The 22,317-nt window shown below is 50.3% G+C and overlaps 1 protein-coding gene across 3 annotated transcripts in view; it reads right to left on the reverse strand.

The window, feature by feature from the left end:
- CRTAC1 (cartilage acidic protein 1) overlaps window positions 1-17,656 on the reverse strand; it is a 147,735-nt gene extending 130,079 nt beyond the window's left edge. For all 3 annotated transcript variants that reach the window (XM_027960229.2, XM_042238487.1, XM_027960226.1), the window contains exon 1: window positions 17,478-17,656. In XM_027960229.2, coding sequence (XP_027816030.1) covers window positions 17,478-17,501 — 24 coding nt within the window. In that variant the 5' untranslated portion in view covers window positions 17,502-17,656. The remainder of the gene's footprint in view (window positions 1-17,477) is intronic.
- Window positions 17,657-22,317: the final 4,661 nt, after the last annotated feature.

Genomic DNA, 22,317 nt, shown 5'->3' on the forward strand with positions numbered 1-22,317 from the left:
AAGTTTGAGACACACTGCTCAGCCTTAGCTGTATAGTGAAATCACTTGAGGAGCTTTAAAAAATACACGTCTGAAAATAATTTCTTGGCTGTGACACCAAAAGCACAGGCAACAGAAGAAAACATAGATTAAATGGACTACATCAAATTTAAAACTTTTGTGCATCACAGGATGCTATCAATACAGTGAAAAGGCAACCTATGGAATGGGAGAAAATATTTGCAAATCATATATCTGATAAAGGACTAATATCCAGAATATATAAAGAACTCTTGTAACTCAACAACAAAAGAACCCAATTCAAAAGACCTGAATAAACATTTCTTCAAAGAAAATACACAACTGGTCAATAAGTATAAAAGAAGATGCTCGATGTCACTAATCACTAGGGAAATGCAACTCAAACCCATAATAAGATAACACTTTGCATCCATTAGAATGGCTATAATCAAAAAACCAGAAAATAACAATTGTTGGTGAGGATGTGGAGAAATTGGGACCCATATGCATTGCTGATGGGACTGTAAAATGGTGCAGCTGCTGTGGAAAACTGCTGCGCAGCAGCAGTTCTTCAAAAAAGTCCAAAAAACAATTACCATGTGATCTAGCAATTCCATTTCTGGGTATATACCCAAAAGAATTGAAAGAAGGGACTCAAACAGATAATTGTATACCCCAGTTTGTAACCATATTATTCACCATAGCCACAAGCAAGTTACAGGAGCCCCAGAGTCCATCCATCTACATGTCCAAAGTGTGGCAAATACCTACAATGGAATACGATCTGCCTTAAAAAGGAAGGAAATTCTGACACATGCTGCAACAGGAATGAACCTAGAAGACATCACGCTGAGTGAAGGACGCCAGTCACAAAAGACGAATGCGGTATGATTCCTTCTACGAAGTATCTGGAATAGTCAAATTCATTGAGGCAGAAAGTAGATGGTGGTTACCAGGGGCTGGGAGGCGAGGGGAATGGGAAGTTAGTGTTTAATGGTTATGGAGTTTCAGTTTGGGAAGATGAAAAGTTCTGGAGATGGATGGTAGTGATGTTTGCATGACAACAAGAGTGTATTTAGCATCGCTGAATCAAATACTTACAAATGGCCAAAACAGTAAATTTTACGCTATGTATATTTTACCATAATAGAAAAATGCTTATGCCTGGGCTTCAACCCAAGGTATTCTCACTTACTTGGTATAAGATGCAGTGGGGGCATCAGAACTTTAGCGGCTCCCTATATGATTCTAATTTGCAAAATTTGAGAAACACAGTTCTATACCAGGGCTTTAGTGTTTCTCAAACTTTCAGTTCAGTCGCTCAGTTGTGTCTGACTCTTTGCAGCCCCATGGACTGCAGCACGCCAGGCTTCCTTGTCATTCACCAACTCCCAGAGCTTGCTCAAACTCATGTCCACCGAGTCAGTGATGATATCCAACCATCTGGTTCCCTTCTCCTCCTTCCTTCAATCTTTCCCAGCATTGGGGTCTTTTCTAAGGAGTCAGTTCTTTGCGTCTGCTACTGCTAAGTCACTTCAGTCGTGTCCGACTCTGTGCGCCCCCAGAGACAACAGCCCACCAGGCTCCCCCGTCCCTGGGATTCTCCAGGCAAGAACACTGGAGTGGGTGGCCATTTCCTTCTCCAGTGCATGAAAGTGAAAAGCGAAAGTGGCCAAAATATTCAGGACTGACTGCCTTTAGGATTGACTGGTTTGATCTCCTTGCAGTCCAAGGGACTCTCAAGAGTCTTCCAACACTGCAGTTCAAGAAAGCATCTCTTCTTCGGTGCTCAGCTTTCTTTATGCTCCAACTCTCACATTCATGCATGACTACTGGAAAAACCATAGCTTTGACTAGACAAACCTTTGTCGGCAAAGTAATGTCTCTGCTTTTAATAGGCTGTCTAGGTTTGTCATAGCTTTTCTTCCAAGGAGCAAGTGCCTTTTAATTTCATGGCTACAGTCACTATCTGCAGTGATTTTGGAGCCCCAGAAAATAGTCTCTCACTGTTTCCATTGTTTCGCCATATCTTTGCCATGAAGTGATGGGACTAGATGCCATGATCTTAGTTTTCTGAATGTTGAGTTTTAAGCCAGCTTTTTTACTCTCCTCTTTCACCTTCCTCAAGAGGCAAGTTCCTCTTTGCTTTCTGCCAAAAGGGTGGTGTCATCTGCATATTTAAGGTTATTGATATATTGATATTTCTCCTGGCAATCTTGATTCCAGCTTGTGCTTCATCCAGCCCGGCATTTTGCATCATGTACTCCAGATATAAGTTAAATAAGCAGGGCGACAATATACAGCCTTGATGTACTCCTTTCCCAATTTGGAACCAGTCTGTTGTTCCATGTCCAGTTCTAAATATTGCTTCTTGAACTGCATACAGATTTCTCAGGAGGCAGGTAAGGCGGTCTGGTATTCCCATCTCTTTAAGAATTTTCCAGATTGTTGTGATCCACACAGTCAAAGGCTTTGGTGTAGTCAATAAAGCAGAAGTAGATGTTTTTCTGGAACTCTCTTGCTTTTTTGATGGTCCAACAGATGTCGGCAATTTGATCTCTGGTTCCTCTGCCTTTTCTAAATACAGCTTGAACATCTGGAAGTTCTCAGTTCATGAACTGTTGAAGCCTGGTTTGGAGAATTTTGAGCATTACTTTGCTAGCGTGTGAGATGAGTGCAATTGTGAGGCAGTTTGAACATTTTTTGGCATTGCTTTTCTTTGGGATTGGAATGAAAACTGACCTTTTCCAGTCCTGTGGCCACTGCTGAGTTTTCCAAATTTGCTGCCATATTGAGTGCAGCACTTTCACAGCATCATCTTTTAGGATTTGAAATAGCTCAGCTGGAATTCCATCACCTCCACTAGCTTTGTTTGTAGTGATTCTTTCCAAGGTCCACTTTTCTTCACACTCCAGGATGTCTGGCTCTAGGTGAGTGATCACACCATCATGGTTATCTGGGTCATTAAGATCTTTTTTGTACACTTCTGTGTATTCTCGCCACCTCTTCTTAATATCTTCTGCTTCTGTTAGGTCCATACCATTTCTGTCCTTTATCGAGCCCATCTTTGCATGAAATGTTCCGTTGATATCTCTAATTTTCTTGAAGAGATCTCCAGTCTTTCCCATTTTATTGTTTTCCTCTATTTCTTTGCATTGATCACTTAGGAAGCTCTTGGAGGAGGTCGCCACTAGCCCCACCATAGACCTACCGAGCAGACGACCCACAAACCACAAAACAATTATACCAAAGAAATTCTCACACTGTTAAGAAAGTTCTAGGACCCACAACAGATTTCCCAACCTGGGGATCTGGCAAAGGGACTGAGAATCCCCAGCTTTGACTCTGGAGGCCAGAGGTATTGATTATAGGACTTCCACAGGACTGGGGAAACAGACTCTTGGAGGGCACAAACAAAACCTTGTGTACACCAGGACCCAGGAGAAAAGAGCAGTGTCCCCACAAGAGACTGAGCCAGACGTGCCTGTCTGCATCCAGGAGTCTCTGGTGGAGGCATGGGTCAACAGTGGCCTGCTGTGAGGTCAGGGGCACTGAATACAACCGTATACAGTGGGCAAAAGTCCTTTTGAAAGAGGTCTCAAACTTTAATATGTACTATGTGAATCACCTGTAAGTCTTGCTGGAATGCAGATTCTGATTCAACTGATCTTCAGGAGGGCCCAAGAATCTAAGCTCCCACTTGATTCTGATGGTCCTGGTTCATAAACTACACATTTATGGTCCATAAGCCATATATATATATATACTATAGTGGTTAGTTTAAGAAACTTCTCTGTTTCTAGATCTAAGACACTGAAACCAATCCTAGGGCTGCAGGCTTATTGATCATTAGATACTCGAAGTACTAGGTATCTTCAGTGCAAAGCGAAATTACCACAATTGATAGGGAGTGACAAAGAGAGATTCTGACTTTAATTCTGACAAAGAATTGAGAAGAAGGAAAAGGTTGGGACTGGAGTGGTGGCAGGGGCAGAGGATGTCATCAGGTCTAGTAGGCAACGCTGCTGCTGCTAAGTCACTTCAGTCGTGTCCGACTCTGTACGACCCCATAGACGGCAGCCCACCAGGCTCCCCCATCCCTGGGGTTCTCCAGGCAAGAACACTGGAGTGAGTTGCCATTGCCTTCTCCAACACATGAAACTGAAAAGTGAAAGTGAAGCCACTCAGTCGTGTCCAATTCCTATTGACCCCATGGACTGCAGCCTACCAGGCTCCTCCATCCACTGGATTTTCCAGGCAAGAGTACTGGAGGGGGTTGCCATTGCCTTCTCCCTAGTAGGCACTAGACAGCTATTATTAATGGCCAGAGCCTAGAGAAAATGGGGTATGGGCAGGAATTTGCAAGCCAAGATAAATAAGCAGGCCAGTGTGTTTCCCTAAACCCAAACCATCGTGGTATAGAGCACTTGGAGGCACTTAATGTTTGTTAAACGGAAGAAGGAAGGACTCTGTCCAAATGATAACGTGAATCAGCAGAAACTGCTTGCAACTTGTTATACAGTTATTTTGAAACTGTTCTTTCCCCAAAGCAGTGCTTCTTAAACTGTAACATGCTTACAAATCACCTGAGGATCATGGTAAAATGCAGATTCTGATTTGGTGGGTCTGGGGTGGGGCCTGAGATTCTGCATTCTAACAAGCCTTCAGGTGATGCTGAGGCTGCTGGTCCCAAGACTCTACTTTCAGAAGTAAGGCTCTAGACTGATGATTTGAAACCCTGGCTGCCCAGTCAAATCACATGGGGAGTTTTTAGAGATAGGTTGCTGCCCAGATCCTTTACCCCAGTTTCTGATATAACTGGTCTGGGGCAGGACTCGGGTGCCACATACTGTATTTTTAGAAGCTCCCCTGATTATGTTAATGGTTCTGCACCCAGATTCTCAGCCTGGGCTGAGAACCACTACCCTAGACTCGTGGTCCCCAGATGGGAGTGTAAGCTGCAATTGGAGTTGAAGTGAAAAATGTTTCTGCTACCAGAATTCATCACCAGCTTGTTGAGGCCTATCAAGAAAATCTATTTAGCCAGAGAGTATCATAGGAGGAGGCAGGATATGGAGTTTGGGGAAGAAAGCAGAGCAGGATGGTACTGCCTGGAGCAGAAGGCCAGCAGGTGCCGGGTGACCCTACATTTTACATGGCTGGCTCAGAAACCTCCTGTCACACCACTGTGAACATCTCAATCTTCTCGAAGAACATGGAGAAAAGCTAAAAATAGAATTTTAAAAAGTAGGTTGAATTGAATGTTTTTTGCTTTCTTGAATGGTGTGTATCAAGCACCTACTATGTATCTACAGGCAGAAGTGGCGTTAAGTAGTAACTGATGTAAGTGCAATGGGAGGATCCAGGGGCAGCATAGCCCAGGGAAGGTGAGGAGAAGTACCAAGGGTAGAGTTTGGGCAGAGGGCACAGGGCGTAAGCACCCAAGCTGTTCCTACAGGGGAGGAGGGAGGAGGAAGCAAAGAGGGGTCTTAACAAGGGTAAGAGGCGGTAGGACCTGTGTTTCAGGCAGTAGGAAGAATGGCTTTGTAATCATCTCTTAAAAATGTTCTATAAGCAAATATCTTGAACAATCCTCAGTGAAATAGAGAAAAATAAATAAACAAAGAGTTGAGTCAGGGGCCTGGACTTGAACCTCAACTCCACCAGAAACTAGCAGGCGACCTTGAGCATGTTCCTTAATCCTTCTGATCTCAAGTGTCCTCGTCTGTAACATGGGAATCCTATGACATGCCGTGGGTTTAAGGGTTAAGTGAGCTAGGGAATGCCTCTCGGAGGCCAGGCTCACTGCTTCTTTTCTCACCGTTCACACAGATAGCTTTAAGGCTAGGCAGTCTTTAGACATTGGCTGTAGGTCACATGCAGCCAAACTGTTTTCTGCGGCCTTGGGACTTTTCTGAATTGGGTCTGAAAACTGGTAACCAAGCAACCTAGATCTCTGATGTGGGGTCAGGCAGCTGTGGGGAGAGGCTTCCAGGGCAATTTTTAGGGCAAGCAGTTTTTTAGCGATGATCGCAAGCACGGAGGACACCACCCTGAACTCTCACAAAAGCAAGGGCCCCGAGTGCTTCAGATGTGGGAACCAGTGGGGAGCACAGGCCCTTTCCAGAAGCTGCAGGAGAGCAGAGATTGAGGAAGAGAAGCAGCCGTGGAGCACTCCACCCTGCATGGGCTGGGCTACTAGGGACCCACAGAGACTCACTAAGGAGCGCCTGGGACTAAGGCATCCTTGGAGGAGAGCTTGGGGAGCTCACTGACCCACAGTGACACTTCCTGTGCGGCCCCCCGACCCCCGCTACCCTGCTCCATGAGCTGGGGACTGTGCTCCGTGCCCAGGTCCCAGGAAGAAGGCTGGTCAACATTTGCAGTACAGGGGGAGGGGTGCTGCGGAGGAAGGGGAACAAAGATACCTAGATTAGACACGTGGAGGAGAAGAAGAACATTTCCACACAGGCAGGGTGGTGTAGCTGAGCGGTAAACAATGCTAAGTTAGCTGAATCAGGAGAAGCAGGAGGAGACGAGAAAGAAGACATTAGACTCCTCAAAGTCTGGAGAACCAGAAGTCACCCCAACCTGCCCTCCTAGCACTGCCTATTTAGAGGTCCCACATTGGGGGCACTCATTTTTCCCTCTTCGGGTTCCCATCCAGAGGACCTTCCATTCATTGGCCAAGAGCACCGGTTCTCAACCAAGGGCAATTTGCCTCTCTTGCCCTCAGTATCTGGCAATGCCTGGACACATTTTTGGTTGCCCCAACCAGGGAAGGGGGTGCTATTGGCACCTAGTGGGTAGAGGCCAGGGATGCAGCTGGCAGTGGATAGGACAGCCCCCTACAGCAAAGAATTATCTGGCCCAGCATGTCATAATGCTGAGATTGAAAGCTCCTGGACCAGTGCATCATTCCTCTTCTCCAGGGGGCCTTTCCTGCCTGCCCTTCCCACTCCCTATCACCTCGATACCCTCCCTCCTATGGGCTCTCCGCTCTTTCTACCTGTTGCTACTCTGAATGCCTACCCCTGTATCATGTCTCTTCCCTTGTGGACTGTAAGCTCCTTGAGGTCAGAAGCCATGCCTCAGGCATCATTTCTAATCGGGTCCTTAACATCTGCAAAATGCTTGAAGTTTGGATATGTATATGCCTATAAACTGAGAGGTTTTGCATTTGGAAAGCAGTGTTTAAAAAGTCAAAGAACTCTGTCAGGGTCCCTAGACAAATCAGCAACAGAAGCCGGTCTATGCCTCAAAGTCTGATAGCCCTGTGAGTTCCACTGGACCTTTGGCAGCCGCCACAGCACGGGAGCACCTGGTGGGCCTGGACTCCATCTGAGAGGCGTTCATTCATTCAAACAACACTTATCAGTAGCAATAGCATCCTTGCTATCGCCATTACCTTCCAAGTACTGACTGCTTGCCAGGCACTGTGCATGCATTCTCATTTCATTTCCCATTTTAGAGACCCGGAAGTCCAAGCAGTTAATAATACTCATTAAGGACCTATGCCGCCTTGTGCGTGAGGCTGGGAGACTCCATTTGTCCTCTCACTTGCAGAAACACCATTTCATTAGCCTGCTGGTCTCTCTGGCGCCTCCCAGCCTGGGTCCCCTGAGTTTTCATCTGCCTCTTTCTGGAGTAGGACCAAGTTTCTTTCCTGTAAGCGCAGCCGCAGGCAGCATCGGGAGCTCTCTCCAGGTAGAGGGAAGGAAGAGGAAGCCTTATATCTTCATGGTGCTGGGTAAGATGCATAGGACATAGAGGTGCAGAAGGGCTGGCATTTGTCTTCCAGGCTGGCAAGGCAGAAGAGGGGACAGGGGACAGCATGGAGAAATGCCAGTGACTGAGGCATTAGAACGCATGCTCCGCTGGGGCAAGAGCTTTACTTTGTTCTCAGCTGTTTTCTCAGTGCCTGGACAGTGCCTGGTAGAGGTGCATGAGACCAGGAAGTGAATAACTGAGTGAGTGACCGCAGAGCAGCCCCTGCCTTTCCCTCCACTGAGGCCATCTTTCCAACTTGTCTCTCCAGCAAGGTCATCCCTAACCCTCTTGCTGCACATGAGGCATCCACAGCCTCTTCCAACCTCCTAGCCGCACCCTTTCTCAGTGTCTGTCCCACCCCAGCCACACCGAGCCTCCTAGGGCTGCATGACCCTGCTTGGCCGCCATGCACACGCTGGCTCCTCGGCCTGGAATGCTTTCTTCACCTTGTCCCTCTGGCCAGTCCATCAGCGCCTCTCTCTTAGGCCTTCCTTGGCAAGCCCTGGGCAGATGCTTACTCCTTCCACTGTGTGTTCCCATCTCACTTGGTTTAAGATCAAGTGAGAAAGACCATTTAGTGAAAGAGATTATTTAGTGTAGTGTCTAAGAACATCAATTCTGGAGCCAGTTGGCTTGGACACAGATCCTGGCTCTGACATATTCTGGCTGTGTGACCTTGGGTAAGTTACTTAACTTCTCTGTGCCTTTGTTTCCTCATCTGTAAAAGAGTGACAATAGTGGTACCTACCTTCTAAGGTTACTATGGGGATTAAAGGAGATTATCCACAGAAGGGGTTGGAGCAGTGCCTGGTACATAGTCAATGGTAGGTAAGTGTTACTATTAATACTACTCATTCCTCATATAGTACTTGTTATAAGAAATTGCAATTAAAAAAAAAATCTCTGTTTGCTTGTGTACAGGGTCCCATGAATTAGCCTGAAGAGTGATGATCAGCTCCAAGATTTACAAGCAGGGCAAGATGAGAGTAAGCAGGGAGCAGTTAACAAGCACTACCGCTAGTCAGCTGAAGGATAAGGGGGGCAGAACCTTGACAGTGTGGATGGAAAGACTGGGCAGCTTTGAGAGAGATTCATGAAGCAGACTGACTCAGTGATCCAGAAGTTGTGAAAAATGAGGAGGAAGCAAGAACCAAATACGACGCCAGATTTCCAGATTGAGTGTTGGGGTTTGAAAGGGTCCAGTGAACAGCATCCCACTTCCCTCCCTGTTCATATTCAGGATTAGTGAAGGGGAAGAAAGGCGAGGAGGGGAGGAGACAGGTGGGGCTCAGACAGAGATTAAAAAGCCCCCATCATTACAGATACAGCTGTTTGGAAGGCCAGGCTTTGGAGTGGGGTCCAAGGTGCTTGCTGGTGTACTTGTACTCTCTTGCAGCCCTCCTTGTGGGTAGGGGTGGGCCTGAGCCTGCCTGGCTAAGCTCAGCACATGGCAGAGAGTAGCATGGGCAGGGAGGTAAGTCCAGAAAGGGCTCTCCATGCCCAGTTCTCCCAAAGTGACCCATCTGAGGAGTCCTTGCTCCAGCCCTTCAGAGGGGGGAGTGGGAAAAGGAGGGAGGGCAGGGATGATGCCCTGGTCCCGGGGTTCTCAGTCTCAGCATTACTGATGTGCTGGGCCAGACAATTCTTTGCTCATGTGGATGCAGCAGCTGGAGCCTGTAGAGCCTGCCCGTCTTAGAGTGAGGAGCGGGAGGTTTGAAGTCATGATCAGACAGGTTTAGAAATGGCATTTTAGATTTGGGGCAGCAGTGTGCAGGGCTGCTAGGCTGGCCATGTTTCCAAACAGTGAGTGAGAGTATCACAGAGGGGACTGGACATCCTGGATGACCTCCAAAGTTATTTCCTGGGCGTACGTGTCTATGGGTCAGGTTTTTTCCCTAAATCATTTAAAATGCATTAGTGGACCTTGCTATTTAAAAGCTTCCTCCTGGGAATGTTGCCGTGAAGCAATGATTCACTCCCTAGTCTGTCTTTGGTGGAAATCCAAATGATCATCTATTCTATCAGCTTGCAGCTACCAAGATAGATCTGCGCCGGGCTTTCCTGGAGCAGCCTGGTTGCAGGAGGGGCTGGAGGGGGCCGGGGGTGAGCACCTGGAGGAGATGAAGAGGAAGAGAAACAGCCCGTCCAGGCTGAGCTGGTACCATGTCACATGTGGGTCCTATGTGGGCTCCTGAGGGGGCTTCCTGGTGGCTCAGACATTGAAGAATCTGCCTGCAATGCAGAACACCCGGGTTCCGTCCCTGGGTTGGGAAGATCCTCTGGAGGAGGAAATGGCAACCCGCTCCAGCATTTTTGCCTGGAGAATTCCATGGATAGAGGAGCCTGGCAAGCTATAGTCCATAGGGTTGTGAATTCAACTTTCACTTTCAGACCTTGCTTGATCAGTAGGACCTTTGTGGGTTTACAGAGCCCTGGGGCCAAGTGCCCGCTCTGGGAAGAAGGAGCCAGAAAGAAAGCCGGACTGGAGGTCCACTTTAATACCAAGGGCCAACTCTACCCCAGACTGGCTGCCTACATCCACACATTCATTTGTTCACCCACCAAGCACCTGTGAAGCCCCTCCCCCTGCCAAATGCTATGTTGCTGCTGCTGCTGCTGCTGCTAAGTCGCTTCACCCCCATAGACGGCAGCCCACCAGGCTCCCCTGTCCCTGGGATTCTCCAGGCAAGAACACTGGAGCGGGTTGCCATTTCCTTCTCCAACGCGTGAAAGTGAAAAGTGAAAGTGAAGTCGCTCAGTTGTGTCCGACTCTTCGCAACCCCTTCAACTGCAGCCTACCAGGCTCCTCCGTCCATGGGATTTTCCAGGCAAGAGCACTGGAGTAGGGTGCCATCGCCTTCTCTGAAATGCTATGCTAGGCACTGGATTTGCAGTTGACAACAAAAGACATGGTGTCTCAGCCCCCGCTGCTTGCTAGGCAGCATTTCTCCTTCTCCGGGACTCTTCTCTCCCTGCCTGCAAAAGGCTCTTTGGATATACATAGCTTCTCAGATGACTGGTGCATGATTGCCATTCCAAAAAAGTCTGTTCTTGGAGACCAGGGCACAAGGGAACATGACCTCCCCGGGGCAAAGCGAGAGAAAGGGCTCTTGTGCTCACCTAGTCTCATTACATGGACTGACCTCTGGAGGCTGGCCTGCCCTGGACTTGCAGGACGCTCAGCACATTCACGCCAGGAACTGGGTGAGGTCTGTGTGTGTGTCCACCCTCCCAGTTTGGGTGGGGAACAGTGTAGCTTTGGTCCTCTAAGGCAGAGGTTCCCAACCTTTTTGGCACCAGGGACAGGTTTTGTGGAAGGCAATTCTTCCATGGACAAGTATTGGAGGGAGAGAAGGTTCAAGCAGTAATGGGAGCAATGGGGAGCAGCAGATGAAGCTTCACTCGAATGCCTGTCGCTCATCTCCAGCTGTGCAGCCCAGTTCCTAACAGGCCGCAGACTATACCAGTCCATGGCTCCTTGTTTGGAGAACCCTACTCTAAGGAGAGCCTCTAGGGACTTCCTACCTCCAATCCTGAGTGCAAGGAAGGCAAGGGCAGGGCTAGGCCTTCTGTGAGAAACACCAGCTGAGGCTGCTCCCAGGAACCCTGCAAGGCTCCTCTGTCCATCCAGGCAGGGAATCGGGTTCCTGGGCATGTTGCCTATCCCCAAGGAGGGTAGGGATGCCAATGCAAGTCTCACGAAGTGGGCAGGCTCTCCAGGTAGATGGAGCGGTAATAAAGGAGGGAAGAAGCCCCCGCAGTCCCTTCCTCAGCCAACAGGACCTCTCAGCTCTGCAGTGACCCCCGTGACCTTGTCACTGTACTTATTGGGCGCAAACAAAGGTAAGAGTAACTGGAAACTACAGGAAGGGTCATTTTACACTCTCGGCACTCTCGATTCTTCTATGGCTAATTAAAGTAATATGTCAAAACGTCCCTTGGAAGAGATCTTTAAGAATATGTCTGTTAAGTAAACGAGGTTTTACTAATTAATGACATGCCTGCCCACCCCTCCTTCAGGTTCCTTGCAAAGCGTCCCTGTGCCAAGAGGGCTGAGCAGGAAAGGGTGGCGAAGTCTTAGAGGGAGTGGGGACAAATCCAGCCCGCTTGTCAGTTGGGGAGCTCTCAGCTTCTCCTCCGGATGTTGATCAGATTTCCTGGGCTGGAACCAATTCACAGGGCCCGGGGACTGGAGCTTTTCCAAGAAGCAAACGTTTTTCTTCTTACGAAGTCAACATGATTTCTTTCAAGGAAAATTTTTATCTTCTTTTAAAGTGTCTAGGCTTTTTGAAGGGCAGATCTTTGGACTTTTCTTTGAAGATAATGATCATGATAAAATTGTCATTTGCTGAGACCACCGCCCCCCCCCCCGCCCCCGCCCCCCGGAACCCCGCAGGCCCTGACACAAGAGGCCTAGGGGGCAGGGGAATGATGCACCGAACTTGTACCATGAGTCAGTGGCATAGCCAGAAATAGAGCTTTCCAAACTCCCCAATTCTTAATAATAGCAATATTAATAATAACCTCTTTAGAATTTTCTAAGTGTTTTCACAGCTCATACTGAACCTTCACAACAACGCTGGGGGGAGTCTGGGTAAGTCACTCTTAGGAGACAGCAGATCTGAGGCACAGATGAGCTTTGCCACTCACTTGCTGCATGATTCTGGTTGGTCTCTTCACCTCTGGACCTCAGGGTCCTCAGCGGTGAAGTGGGAGGGTTGGGTGAGAATACTGCTAAAATCCCTCAACCTCTAACATGCTGTGAGTCCATGCTGTGATGAGTCCAGGGTTTCTCCATCTTGGCACTAGTGACATTTTTAGGCCAGACAGTTCTTTGTCGGGGCCTGTCCTGTGCACGCTAAGATGGTTAACATCATCCCTGGCCTCTACCCCCTAGATGCCAACAGCGCCGCCTGATCCAGCTGTCACAATCAAAAATGTCTACAGCCATTGCCACATGGGCACAGTAATCTCTCTGCTCACTGGCCAAGGACTTCAATAAGGTCAAGATCATGTGGTTCAGTGGAGAAAGGTCTTTTTCTCCAACCCCTTCACACTTTTCCATAGACTTTTCAAACACAACCTCCTTGTCCTTTGCTAGCTTCTCATTTCTTAAATGCCCTCCATGGTCCAGGGGTGTCTAGTGTGATAATAAACCAATTGATTTCATGCTTTCTCCTAAGGAGAGTTCACAGGTTTATGTCCCCTAAGCAACCAGTTAGGCTCCCCAGAAATCCCTCGTAGAACCGTGGCTGGCCCAGAAGCCTGTATCTGCAGCCTGCAGGAGGCCCGGGGAGCACGGGTTTGTCAGCACTCTTAAATCACTGAGCTCCGAGGAAGCCTTCTCCTAGCACAAAGATCCTTCCTAGAATCAATAGCTCAGGGCCTTCCATCACACTCAGAATTATCCTGGGACCTGTAAAATTTCTTTTCCCCAAGCATGGCAGAACCCCCATATGAAAGCCCCAATGTGGGGGAAGGAAGACAGCAGCTCTGTCAAGGAGGTCTTGTCCACAGCTCAGATGTTGCAATGAGCAGAGGCTGATGTGCAAACCTGGAGGTTTGGTCTCTTTCACAGGGAAAAGGAAGACCCGGTGCAGTCCCCAGTGACCCCGTAATATTATCCCCTCCCATCCATTCTTTATATCTCACCAAGGGCAGAGCCATGTTAAAGACTATCTTCCCTGATGCTCACTATCTTACCCTCATCACAGGAAGCCTCACCATTTTACAGAGGAGGAAACTGAGGCATGCAGAGGTTAAGCATTTGTCCAAGGTTCCTAAGCAGGAAGCGGGGAGTCACACTCTAAGCCTGCATCCTTCCCACTACTCAGCTGCCTTCCCAGCGAGAGCAGGTAATAAGGGTCACTCATCTAGTGGGACTCATGTAAGAGGCAACTTCTTGTTTCCTCAATGTCTAATGCCGCTTCCACATTCAAACAAAAATCTAGAGATCCCATACTATCACTGTGTTTTATGTAATTATATTCCTCTGGTCTTATCCAAGAAAAATCCAAGCCTTGGGAACGCAGGCACAACTCTTCAGACAGAGCTGGGAGCAGGCACAAATCCCCAGTCCAGGCTCTCAGAACCCTGCTTTCAAGGAAGGGACTGTGGCTCTGTGGTCCACATTATCCTACCACCCACCTCCCCCACCTGAAGACAAAGACACAACGTGTCTGAGAGCCTGAAGGAGATGAGAAAACTCAAGCACCTTCCCTGGCAACAAGCATCCCTTGGGTGAGCCTTAGGGACAGAAGCGGATCTGCCTCTCGGAATCACTGGTTCCTCCTGAGGGTCACCGCCAAGTCTGCAGACACTCTGGGGGAAACTCCATGCACAGGGCAAAGGAGCAGGGTGGGGAGAGGACTCTGGAGGAGGGGCAGCCCATAGGTCACTCAGCAAACCTCCTTCCCAGGGCCCAGCTCAGATGTCGATAGCCAGACTCAGAACAGAAAAAGGGCAATGGAAATGGTAGTATCTTCCAGGTCACCCAAGAAACCCTCACATGAGGATTTTGCAAAAATAGAACATCCCAGCACTCTGACCTTGAGCTGGGAGCCGCAAGGATGGGGAAATGGGCAAATACTGGATGGAAATGCTTCACTTCACCCAGAATCCAACTACTGGAGGTCCCATAGGCAGTGGTGTGACTATGGGACAGAGAGACCCTACTCCAGCATTCCTGAGCAGAAGGAAGAGCCCTAGGCTTGGGTTCCAAGATCATCTTGAGGGGCTGGGCACTTCTGATTCCTAAGTCCATGGAGAGAAACCTGGAGTTGCATTGTTTTCCCCTACATGACCACTTGGAATAACAAGACAAGATAATGGAGGAAGGGGAAAGAATAACTAGAAATTTCTATTACCTGTACATGTATATTACAAGAGCTTTATCTATTCCTTGCCTTCTCAGTCTGTATAACAGATTCAGAGGAAATTTTCCCCAAGCTACTAGATGTATTAATTTACCAATGTCTGTTCAGCCAGCAATTATGAACACTTATTTTTGCCTGGGAAATTGCATGGACAGAAGAGGCTGGCAGGCTATATACAGTCTGCAAGGCTGCAAAAGAGCTGGAGACAACTTAGCCACTACACAACATCAACAACTGTGCAGAACATACATCAATCTCCATAGTAAAGAGGAAGCAGGTCATGGGAGCGGAGAGAGTTCTCAGTAGCAGGAAATCCTAGGACCCAGTCCTATCTCTTCCACCAGCCATGTGACCTTGGGAAAGATGCTTGCCTTGACTGGGCTTCAGTTTTCCCATCTGTAAGTTGTTTGCAGGTGGGATGGCTTTGGAGTAGGTGCTCTTCAAGGTCCCTTTCTTCTAGCTCTAATATTCTGGGGCTCTATGAGTACTGAACAAGTTCAAGGAATGCACCAGCACCAAGCACAAAGGATAATTTCAGAGAGCAGGTGGGGCTGGGTACTGGCTCTATTTCCTTGGAATGCTGTACTTGTATCTATCTCCTTGCACCTGAGATCACAGGACCACCTGAAGTCCAGGAAGTACGTGGTAGAAGGGTTCCAATCAAGAAGGTGAAGGTTAAAGGCCTGAGTTTGCTTAAAGCATTAAGTTACTATGGCCAGTGAAGGGCAAGAAGTGAGTAAGTCAGTGGTCCTGAGCTGGGTGCCTTTGGCGCCCCCTACTGGGCACCAAGGAGCTTGCTGGGCAGCTTCTATTGCCTAAGCAGGCTGCAAGATTGAGAACAGGACTGTCTGTCACAAGCTGTTTAATAAGCCTGCCTTCCTGGTCTGCAGTCCTGCTATCTTAAGAATATATTTCGCTTTCGAGAATTACATAGACCATTGGACCACACATTCACAGGGCACTACTGTGCTGCGATAGGGCATCTTAACCAAACATCAAGGTGCAGAGTAATAAACATCAGGGTTCGGAATAGCAGGTGCAGCCCAGATGGAGAAAAGAGAAGAAAGAGCAACAAGCAGGTATTTTGCTGTACAAATCCCCAGTGGCGAGAAGGTCTTGGAAAATGCAGCAGAAAAATGTTGACTGTGGGCAGAAGACGGAGCTAGGTTTGGGGGTATGAATCCAGAGCCCTGCTAAAAGATCTCCAGCTGATGTAGCTGCCCCAGGAGTTCAAAACCCTCATCCACATTTGGGGATGAGGTACAGGAGACAGCCCCAACTGAGCAGCCCACTTTTGACCTTCTCCAGAGACCATTATTACCAAGTATAAACCAGAATATTCTACTTGTGGTCCACTGTGCCAGCATGTAGACCTTAACCTCCCTTTGTTGCCTCTTAAATGGACTTTAGGACCTGCTGCCAATAACATGTTCTTAAGTCAGATGGAGAGCAAATGCTTCCTCAAGGGCCATATTGGAACAACCGCCATATTCCCACTTTTCCATTCTCCATCTCCCCTCTCTTGTGGCTGAGAGAGAGGTACAGGGTGACTCTGAATTTGCTCCAATTCAGTCTTGGATAGCTGCAGCCCAAGTAATCAGGGTCAAAAAAATCTCCCTCCCGGTAGTGTTTCTCTTCCCACGAGAGTTCTCCCCTGATTCAAGACAGCACTACAGACTTGTTCCCTATCCCTGGAACCTGCTTCCTTTCCTTTTTGACCTGGCTTCACTTGGGAAATCCTGCACCCATCCCAGAAGACACTCCAAGTGTGACTGAAGAAAATGTCTTGCCTGGAGAGCTGAAGCACCTCCTGGGACACAGAGTAGCCACACTAGGTGTACCCCATAGCACCACCAGCAGCAATATTCATTAGTCATTCCCAGAGGAAGAAAAGTGACCCTCCTACCCCAACCCCAGGCACATTTCACCGCCACTCTGGTAGGCTCCTATCCAGGGCTGGGATGACTTTGGATTCTTGAGTTCGTTTCTGCAGAAAGGGGACTAACCAGGACTCTCAACTACTATGCTGTGAAAAAGCGCGCTGCATTGCTGGGCATGCCCCCAAGCTCGGCCTCCTGCCCCATAAAAACCTCCATGTGCCTCCCCCCGCCCCCTCACTGGGCCGAGGAGGACCCCCGGTCCCCCTGGAATGCCTGAAGCTGGTGTGTCTAAGATTGGATGAAAGCAAGCAGACCACACCTCGGTCCAGCAAAGGCAGCTGACAGCTAAGCCGCGCGGAGCTGGCTCCCGGAGCTCTCTGCCACCCAGCGCTGTGCACAGGAGCTCGGGTTCCCGGGGCGTTGGGGCGGGTGGGGGGGGGGCGTTGGCGGGGGGAAGCGCTAGCCTCCCCCAGGGCTTTTCCCCACCCTGGAAGCGTAGACAGCCGGCAGAGGCCAGTAGCTTCCCCGACCCGGAGCTGAGCCTGGTTCGCTGGGTGACTCCCCAATACCCCACGCATATCCTTCCTCACCTGCTCCGCCCCCTCCCAGCTCCGCCGCCCCCTCCCCAAACAGCTGACCTCCAGGGCGCCCCCAACACTTTCTCTGCCAGCTGTGAGAGCTGTAGCCCCCACACCTCAGCTCCCACCTCTCCTCCACCTCCGGCCAGGCGCCGGCCTCTCCCCACAGCCCGCAGGAGGCTCTGCGCGCCAGTCGAGTCCTGCGCCTCTTGGCAAGTTGAAAACCAAGCTGCCGCCGCCGCCGCCGCCGCCTTAGCGGTTTCGGTCTTCCCCGCCAGCACCCCCGCCAACCCTGCAGGAGGATCGGGAGGGCGCAAAGGGCGGGAGAAACTTTCTCTGCCTGAGGGGTTGGGGTCACTGGAGCGGGTACTCACCCCGGGGTCCGCGCTCGCAGCCATCCTCGGGCTCTCTCAGCCCCGCCGCCTGGGGGCGCCGGAGAGCCGGAGCTCGCTGCCGCCTCTGCTGCCGCCGCCGCCGCCGCCTTCCAGCTCGGAGCCCCGGTCCCGGGCTGGCCTCGAGCCTCCCGCCCCGACGCCGCTCGCTCGCTTTATACAACTCCACTCGAGCGCGCCGGGGCTTATGTAAAGGCTGGTGGAGACCCGCAGCCAATGGCGCTGCAGCTGGAGCTGGGGGCCCGGGGTGGCGCGGCCAATCGCGGTCCGGAGAGCCCCGGGAGCCGGGGAGGGGGAGGGGCGCCTCCTCGCGCTGATTTAGGAGCGGGGATTGCGGTGGCAGCCGCCGGCAGCCGGGCCGGCCGGGCGCGGCGAGGCGGGCGCTGGGGTGGGCGGCGGCGCAGGCGGCGGCTAGGGCGGGTGCCCCCCGCGCCTCGCCGCTGCGTCGCGTAACCTTCAGGAGGCAGCCGGGCCTGGCGATGGGGGCGAGGGCGTCTGGCGGGGCGCTGGGGGCCCGGGGCCGGCGGGAAGCAGGGGTCCCCCGGGAGGAAGTGCTGGGAAGGAAGGCAGGGGGGAGGGGAGGGCAGCGAGCCCCAGGGCCCCGCGGCCACCCCTGTGTGCAGTGTCGAGGGTGGCGGCAGGGGCAGTGGCGTGCCTTCCCGATTCCCCAGATAGCGATCTGGCGTCGCCGGGCCGGGCCGGAGCGGCAGCGCGAGCAGTGCTGATGGCGAGATTTCGCGCTCCGGAGCGAGCGCCGAGCCGATCTTTATCCGGCCTGGGGACGTGTCCGAGCGCCTCCCAGGGACTGCTCAGTATGGAGAGCGGAGCTTCGCGACGGCCTCAGAGGGCGGGGAGCGGGCGAGCACAGCCCCGAGATCAGGCGCGGCGGAGGCGGCCGTGGGGAGCATCTCCCCCCTCCTCCCCAGTCCTCCGCCTTCCCGCTGGCCCCGCTGGCCCCGCTGGCCCCGCTGGCGGTGTCCCCATCCCATCCCGCCTAGTCCCCGCCCGCCCTGGGCCAGGGCTGCCCTCGGCCCACCTGCTCTGGTCAAGCGGGTTCTTCCAGCTTCCCTCACCGCTTTGCTCACAGGTACTGCTTCCCCACTCATCAAACCCCAGCCCACTTCGGTGGGCAGGATAGTCTGAGCCTCTCAGGACCGGATGTAGTGGGGGCTAAGGTTGGGAAGAACGCCCTTGATCGGCAGTGCGCAAAGTCCTCGCGTGCTGGACTGGAAAGAGATCTGAAGTCAGGCGCCTAGAATAGAGCCTGACACATAATAGGTGCCAGGAAGGATTTACCTAGTAAGGATTTACTGAATGAACCTTGAACCGAATAAGGACTTTGGGTTTCTGAGAGCTGGGGAATCAGACTTGGGAAGAGAAAGACCTGGAATAAGCCATTTGAGGAGGAGCGAGCTAGGACTGTTTTCTCGTCTATCGATGCCTTTATGACCATCACCCTGCCTTCTGGGCCCTTGACTCCAAATGTCTGCTTTCCTGGAAGACCCCTCCAGCCCCAGACCCAGGTGTCCCCAGATTTTGAGCAGAACCTTCAGAGGCTCCTTTGGGTCCTGCTTTCAGGAGGCTGTGACCCTCCTATGCAAAGAAATAGGAAAGGATAGGCAATCTTTCTAGCTCTGGGGGTCCCGGATCTAGCTCAGTTTCTTAACTTGTTGAGGGTGGTGGATGCTTTTGAGAATCTGATGAAAACCATTGAATCCTTTCTCTAGAAAAGCATACACATTTACACACACACACGTTAAGTATAATTTCAGGATCATTAGGGACTCTCTTGGGGCTCTGCCCAGTGTCAACATCCTGTTTCTCTAGGGGTCTAGGATAGTGGTTTACAATCACCTTCCCCTTGGGGAATCACAGAACTCCTTTGAGTCTTTCAAGAGCATGATTAATGGAATGAGTCTATGTCTCAGAAAAATGCTCGATCATATACATACATGTTAACATGCAATGTTAGGGCGTTCATGGATCCTTAAAAGCAGATTTGGAACCTTCGCCAAAGAGCAAATAGACTTTTGCCCTGTGGGTACCCGTGATCCCCAGTCCTCTCCACAAGGAGTCTGGGGAACTCTGTATCCTGCTGCCTCATGCCACCACCCTGTTTTGAGGGCATCTGAGTCACGTGGTGATGGCCCCGGCTCCACACTTGTCTCTGCCTCTCGGTCCCCACCACCCTCTCAGTGTAGAAATAAGTTGCAGGTGGTCATGTTCTGTATGATCTGTGAGCCTTCCTTAGCCAGAAACTCCAACTCTGGGAGACAGTAAGTGACTGGTAATTAACCAGTTTCACTCAATCCCAAGCTTCTGAGCACACCTTTGCTGGGTTTTGTTCTCACCTCTCTCTCTGCTGGTGAAGCTGTGAGCAGCAGCCCCAGTTGTGGAGCCTCCCCTCACCTAAACCCACCAGATTTTTTAACCAGTGCAGTAATGATCAGATATTAGCCTTCCAGATGTGAATAGGCTTTGTACACAAAACAGCTCTACAACGACCTCACGCTTTCCTGCAGCTAGCCACATACGGGTTCAGTGGACCAGAAGTGCTGGGGAGGGACAGAGAAATGCAGGAAATGAAGGAGACAGTCTCTCCAGGAAGTTCTCTAGGCGATGCATTTGGTTTCTGCACTTAAACCTGTGAAGGTTCAACCAGTGGGCCGTTCTGCTCCTTTCGTTTCTAATTCTGCTAATGTCCTCCATGTCTGTTCAGTCATTTCATGTCTCTGTCCACTTGAAGCTTCAGCCCTGCCCTGCCTGACTCACTGTAGACATCTTGCCCTCACAAATTTCCCAGACACATCCTGCTTTCTCAGGGCACATGCACGTTTATGGACTGAATTGTGTCCCCTCCAAATTCATCTGTTGAAGGCTTAACTTCCCCTGTGACTGTGTTTGGAGATAGGGCCTCTAAAGAGAGAGTTACGGTTAAATGAGGTCAAAAGGGTGGGACCCTAATCCTTAGGATTGGCGGCCTTAAAAGAAAAGAAAGACACTGGAGCTCTCCCTTCCCCCTGCACAGAAGAAAGGTCATTTTAGGACACAGACCAAGGTGGCCATTTGCAAGCTAAGGAGGGAGGCCTGCGAAGAAACCAAACCTGCTGGTGCCTCAATCTGGGACTTCCAGCCTCCTACTGTAAGAAAATGAAATTCAGTTGTTTAAGCCACCTGATCCGTGGTATGTTGTTATGGCAGCCCGAGCAGATAACACACACACACGTTTCCAACAGGCTCCTTACTCCCATCCAGCTCTTTCAGTCTCCTCCCAACACATCGACTGTCTCTGTACTGTCCCTTTAGATTCTGCCCTTTCTTACCCGGGACACTTGCCTGGAATGTTTTCTCATCTTTTGGCACCCAAATTAAGTCTCACCTCCCACACCGGCTTCCAAAACTGCTCTGGCCTGTGCTGGAGCTTTGCCTTTTCAGCCCTCCTGCAGGTCTGCAACATCTTAGCACTCTCTTGTACACATTGTCCTGTGTTCTCTCTAATTGCTTCTTACCCAGAAAGCACAGCCTTCCTCTCAGAATGGAAACTCCTTTAAGTCCAGAGTTTGTACCTTGTACTCAGCTACCACATAGAACCTGGTGTGAAACTGGGCATAGAGTGAACACACAGTGTGTTGATTAATTTATTCTAATGAAACATGTTTATGTTTCAAAAACCTAGACAGACAGCATATTAAAAAGCAGAGATATTACTTTTCCAACGAAGGTCCGTCTAGTCAAAGCTATTGTTTTTCCAGTAGTCATGTATGGATGTGAGAGCTGGATCATAAAGAAGTCTGAGCACTGACGAATGGATGCTTTTGAACTGTGATATTGGAGAAGACTCTTGAGAATCCCTTGGAATGCAAGGAGATCAAACCAGTCAATCCTAAAGGATATCAACCCTGAATATTTACTGGAAGGACAGACGCTGAAGCTGAAGTTCCAATACTCTGGCCACCTGATGCAAAAGGCTGACTCGTTGGAAAAGACCTTGATGCTGGGAAAGATTGAAGGCAGGAGGAGAAGGGGACGGCAGAGGATGAGATGGTTGGCTGGCATCACCGACTCGATGGATATGAGTTTGATCAAGCTCCAGGAGATGATGAAGGACAGGGAAGCCTGGTGTGCTGCACTTCATGGGGTGGCAAGGAGTCAGACAAGACCGAGTGACTGAACGACAACAGTGTTTCAAAAAAAGTTTCACAGCACTTCGTTTTCTGAAAGCTCAAGACATCTGGGGTGTGTCTTCTCAGTCATCTTGAGAGACCATTGGAGCAGGGGCTGTCATGAACCAACTCTTTCCTCTGGTTCAGGATCAGAGGGTCACACAAGTTATAAGAAAGAGAGCTGTGCAGTCAGGGGTCCACCACAGCCTTCCCCTTTACTGTCCTCCTCTCTCCATCGTACCCTCAGCCAGCCCCTCAGACTACAAAGCCACTCCACCACAGTGCGGCAAAGCCTCAACGTGCCCAGGCTGCCTGGGTACAGACTAACATTATGAACGGTCATCTGTATCCGTCATCGCTCCCAGGCTCCCCCTGACCCTAAGGGGCTCTGACTTTCCTCACTACACTTTTCTAGGACTCCAGCATGCCCTCTGTTATTTGGTCTCTCTTTCCCAGGTCTACCGTCTCTACCTGGAGAAGTTTGCTTGTAGCGCGTGCTGCCATTTTCAGCTGCTCTGAACTAGCTCTCCGGCCATCTGGAAGTCCATCGTGGTCTGTGGTTTCTCTTCAAGAGCTTCTGTCATCTTCATCCCTACTTGCTTCCCTTCAAACGTTGCTTCTGTGCCTCTGCCGTGTATATGCCACTGTTAACACAAGTC

Source organism: Ovis aries, chromosome 22, assembly GCF_016772045.2.
Source record: "Ovis aries strain OAR_USU_Benz2616 breed Rambouillet chromosome 22, ARS-UI_Ramb_v3.0, whole genome shotgun sequence".
Taxonomy (NCBI): Eukaryota; Metazoa; Chordata; class Mammalia; order Artiodactyla; family Bovidae; genus Ovis; species Ovis aries.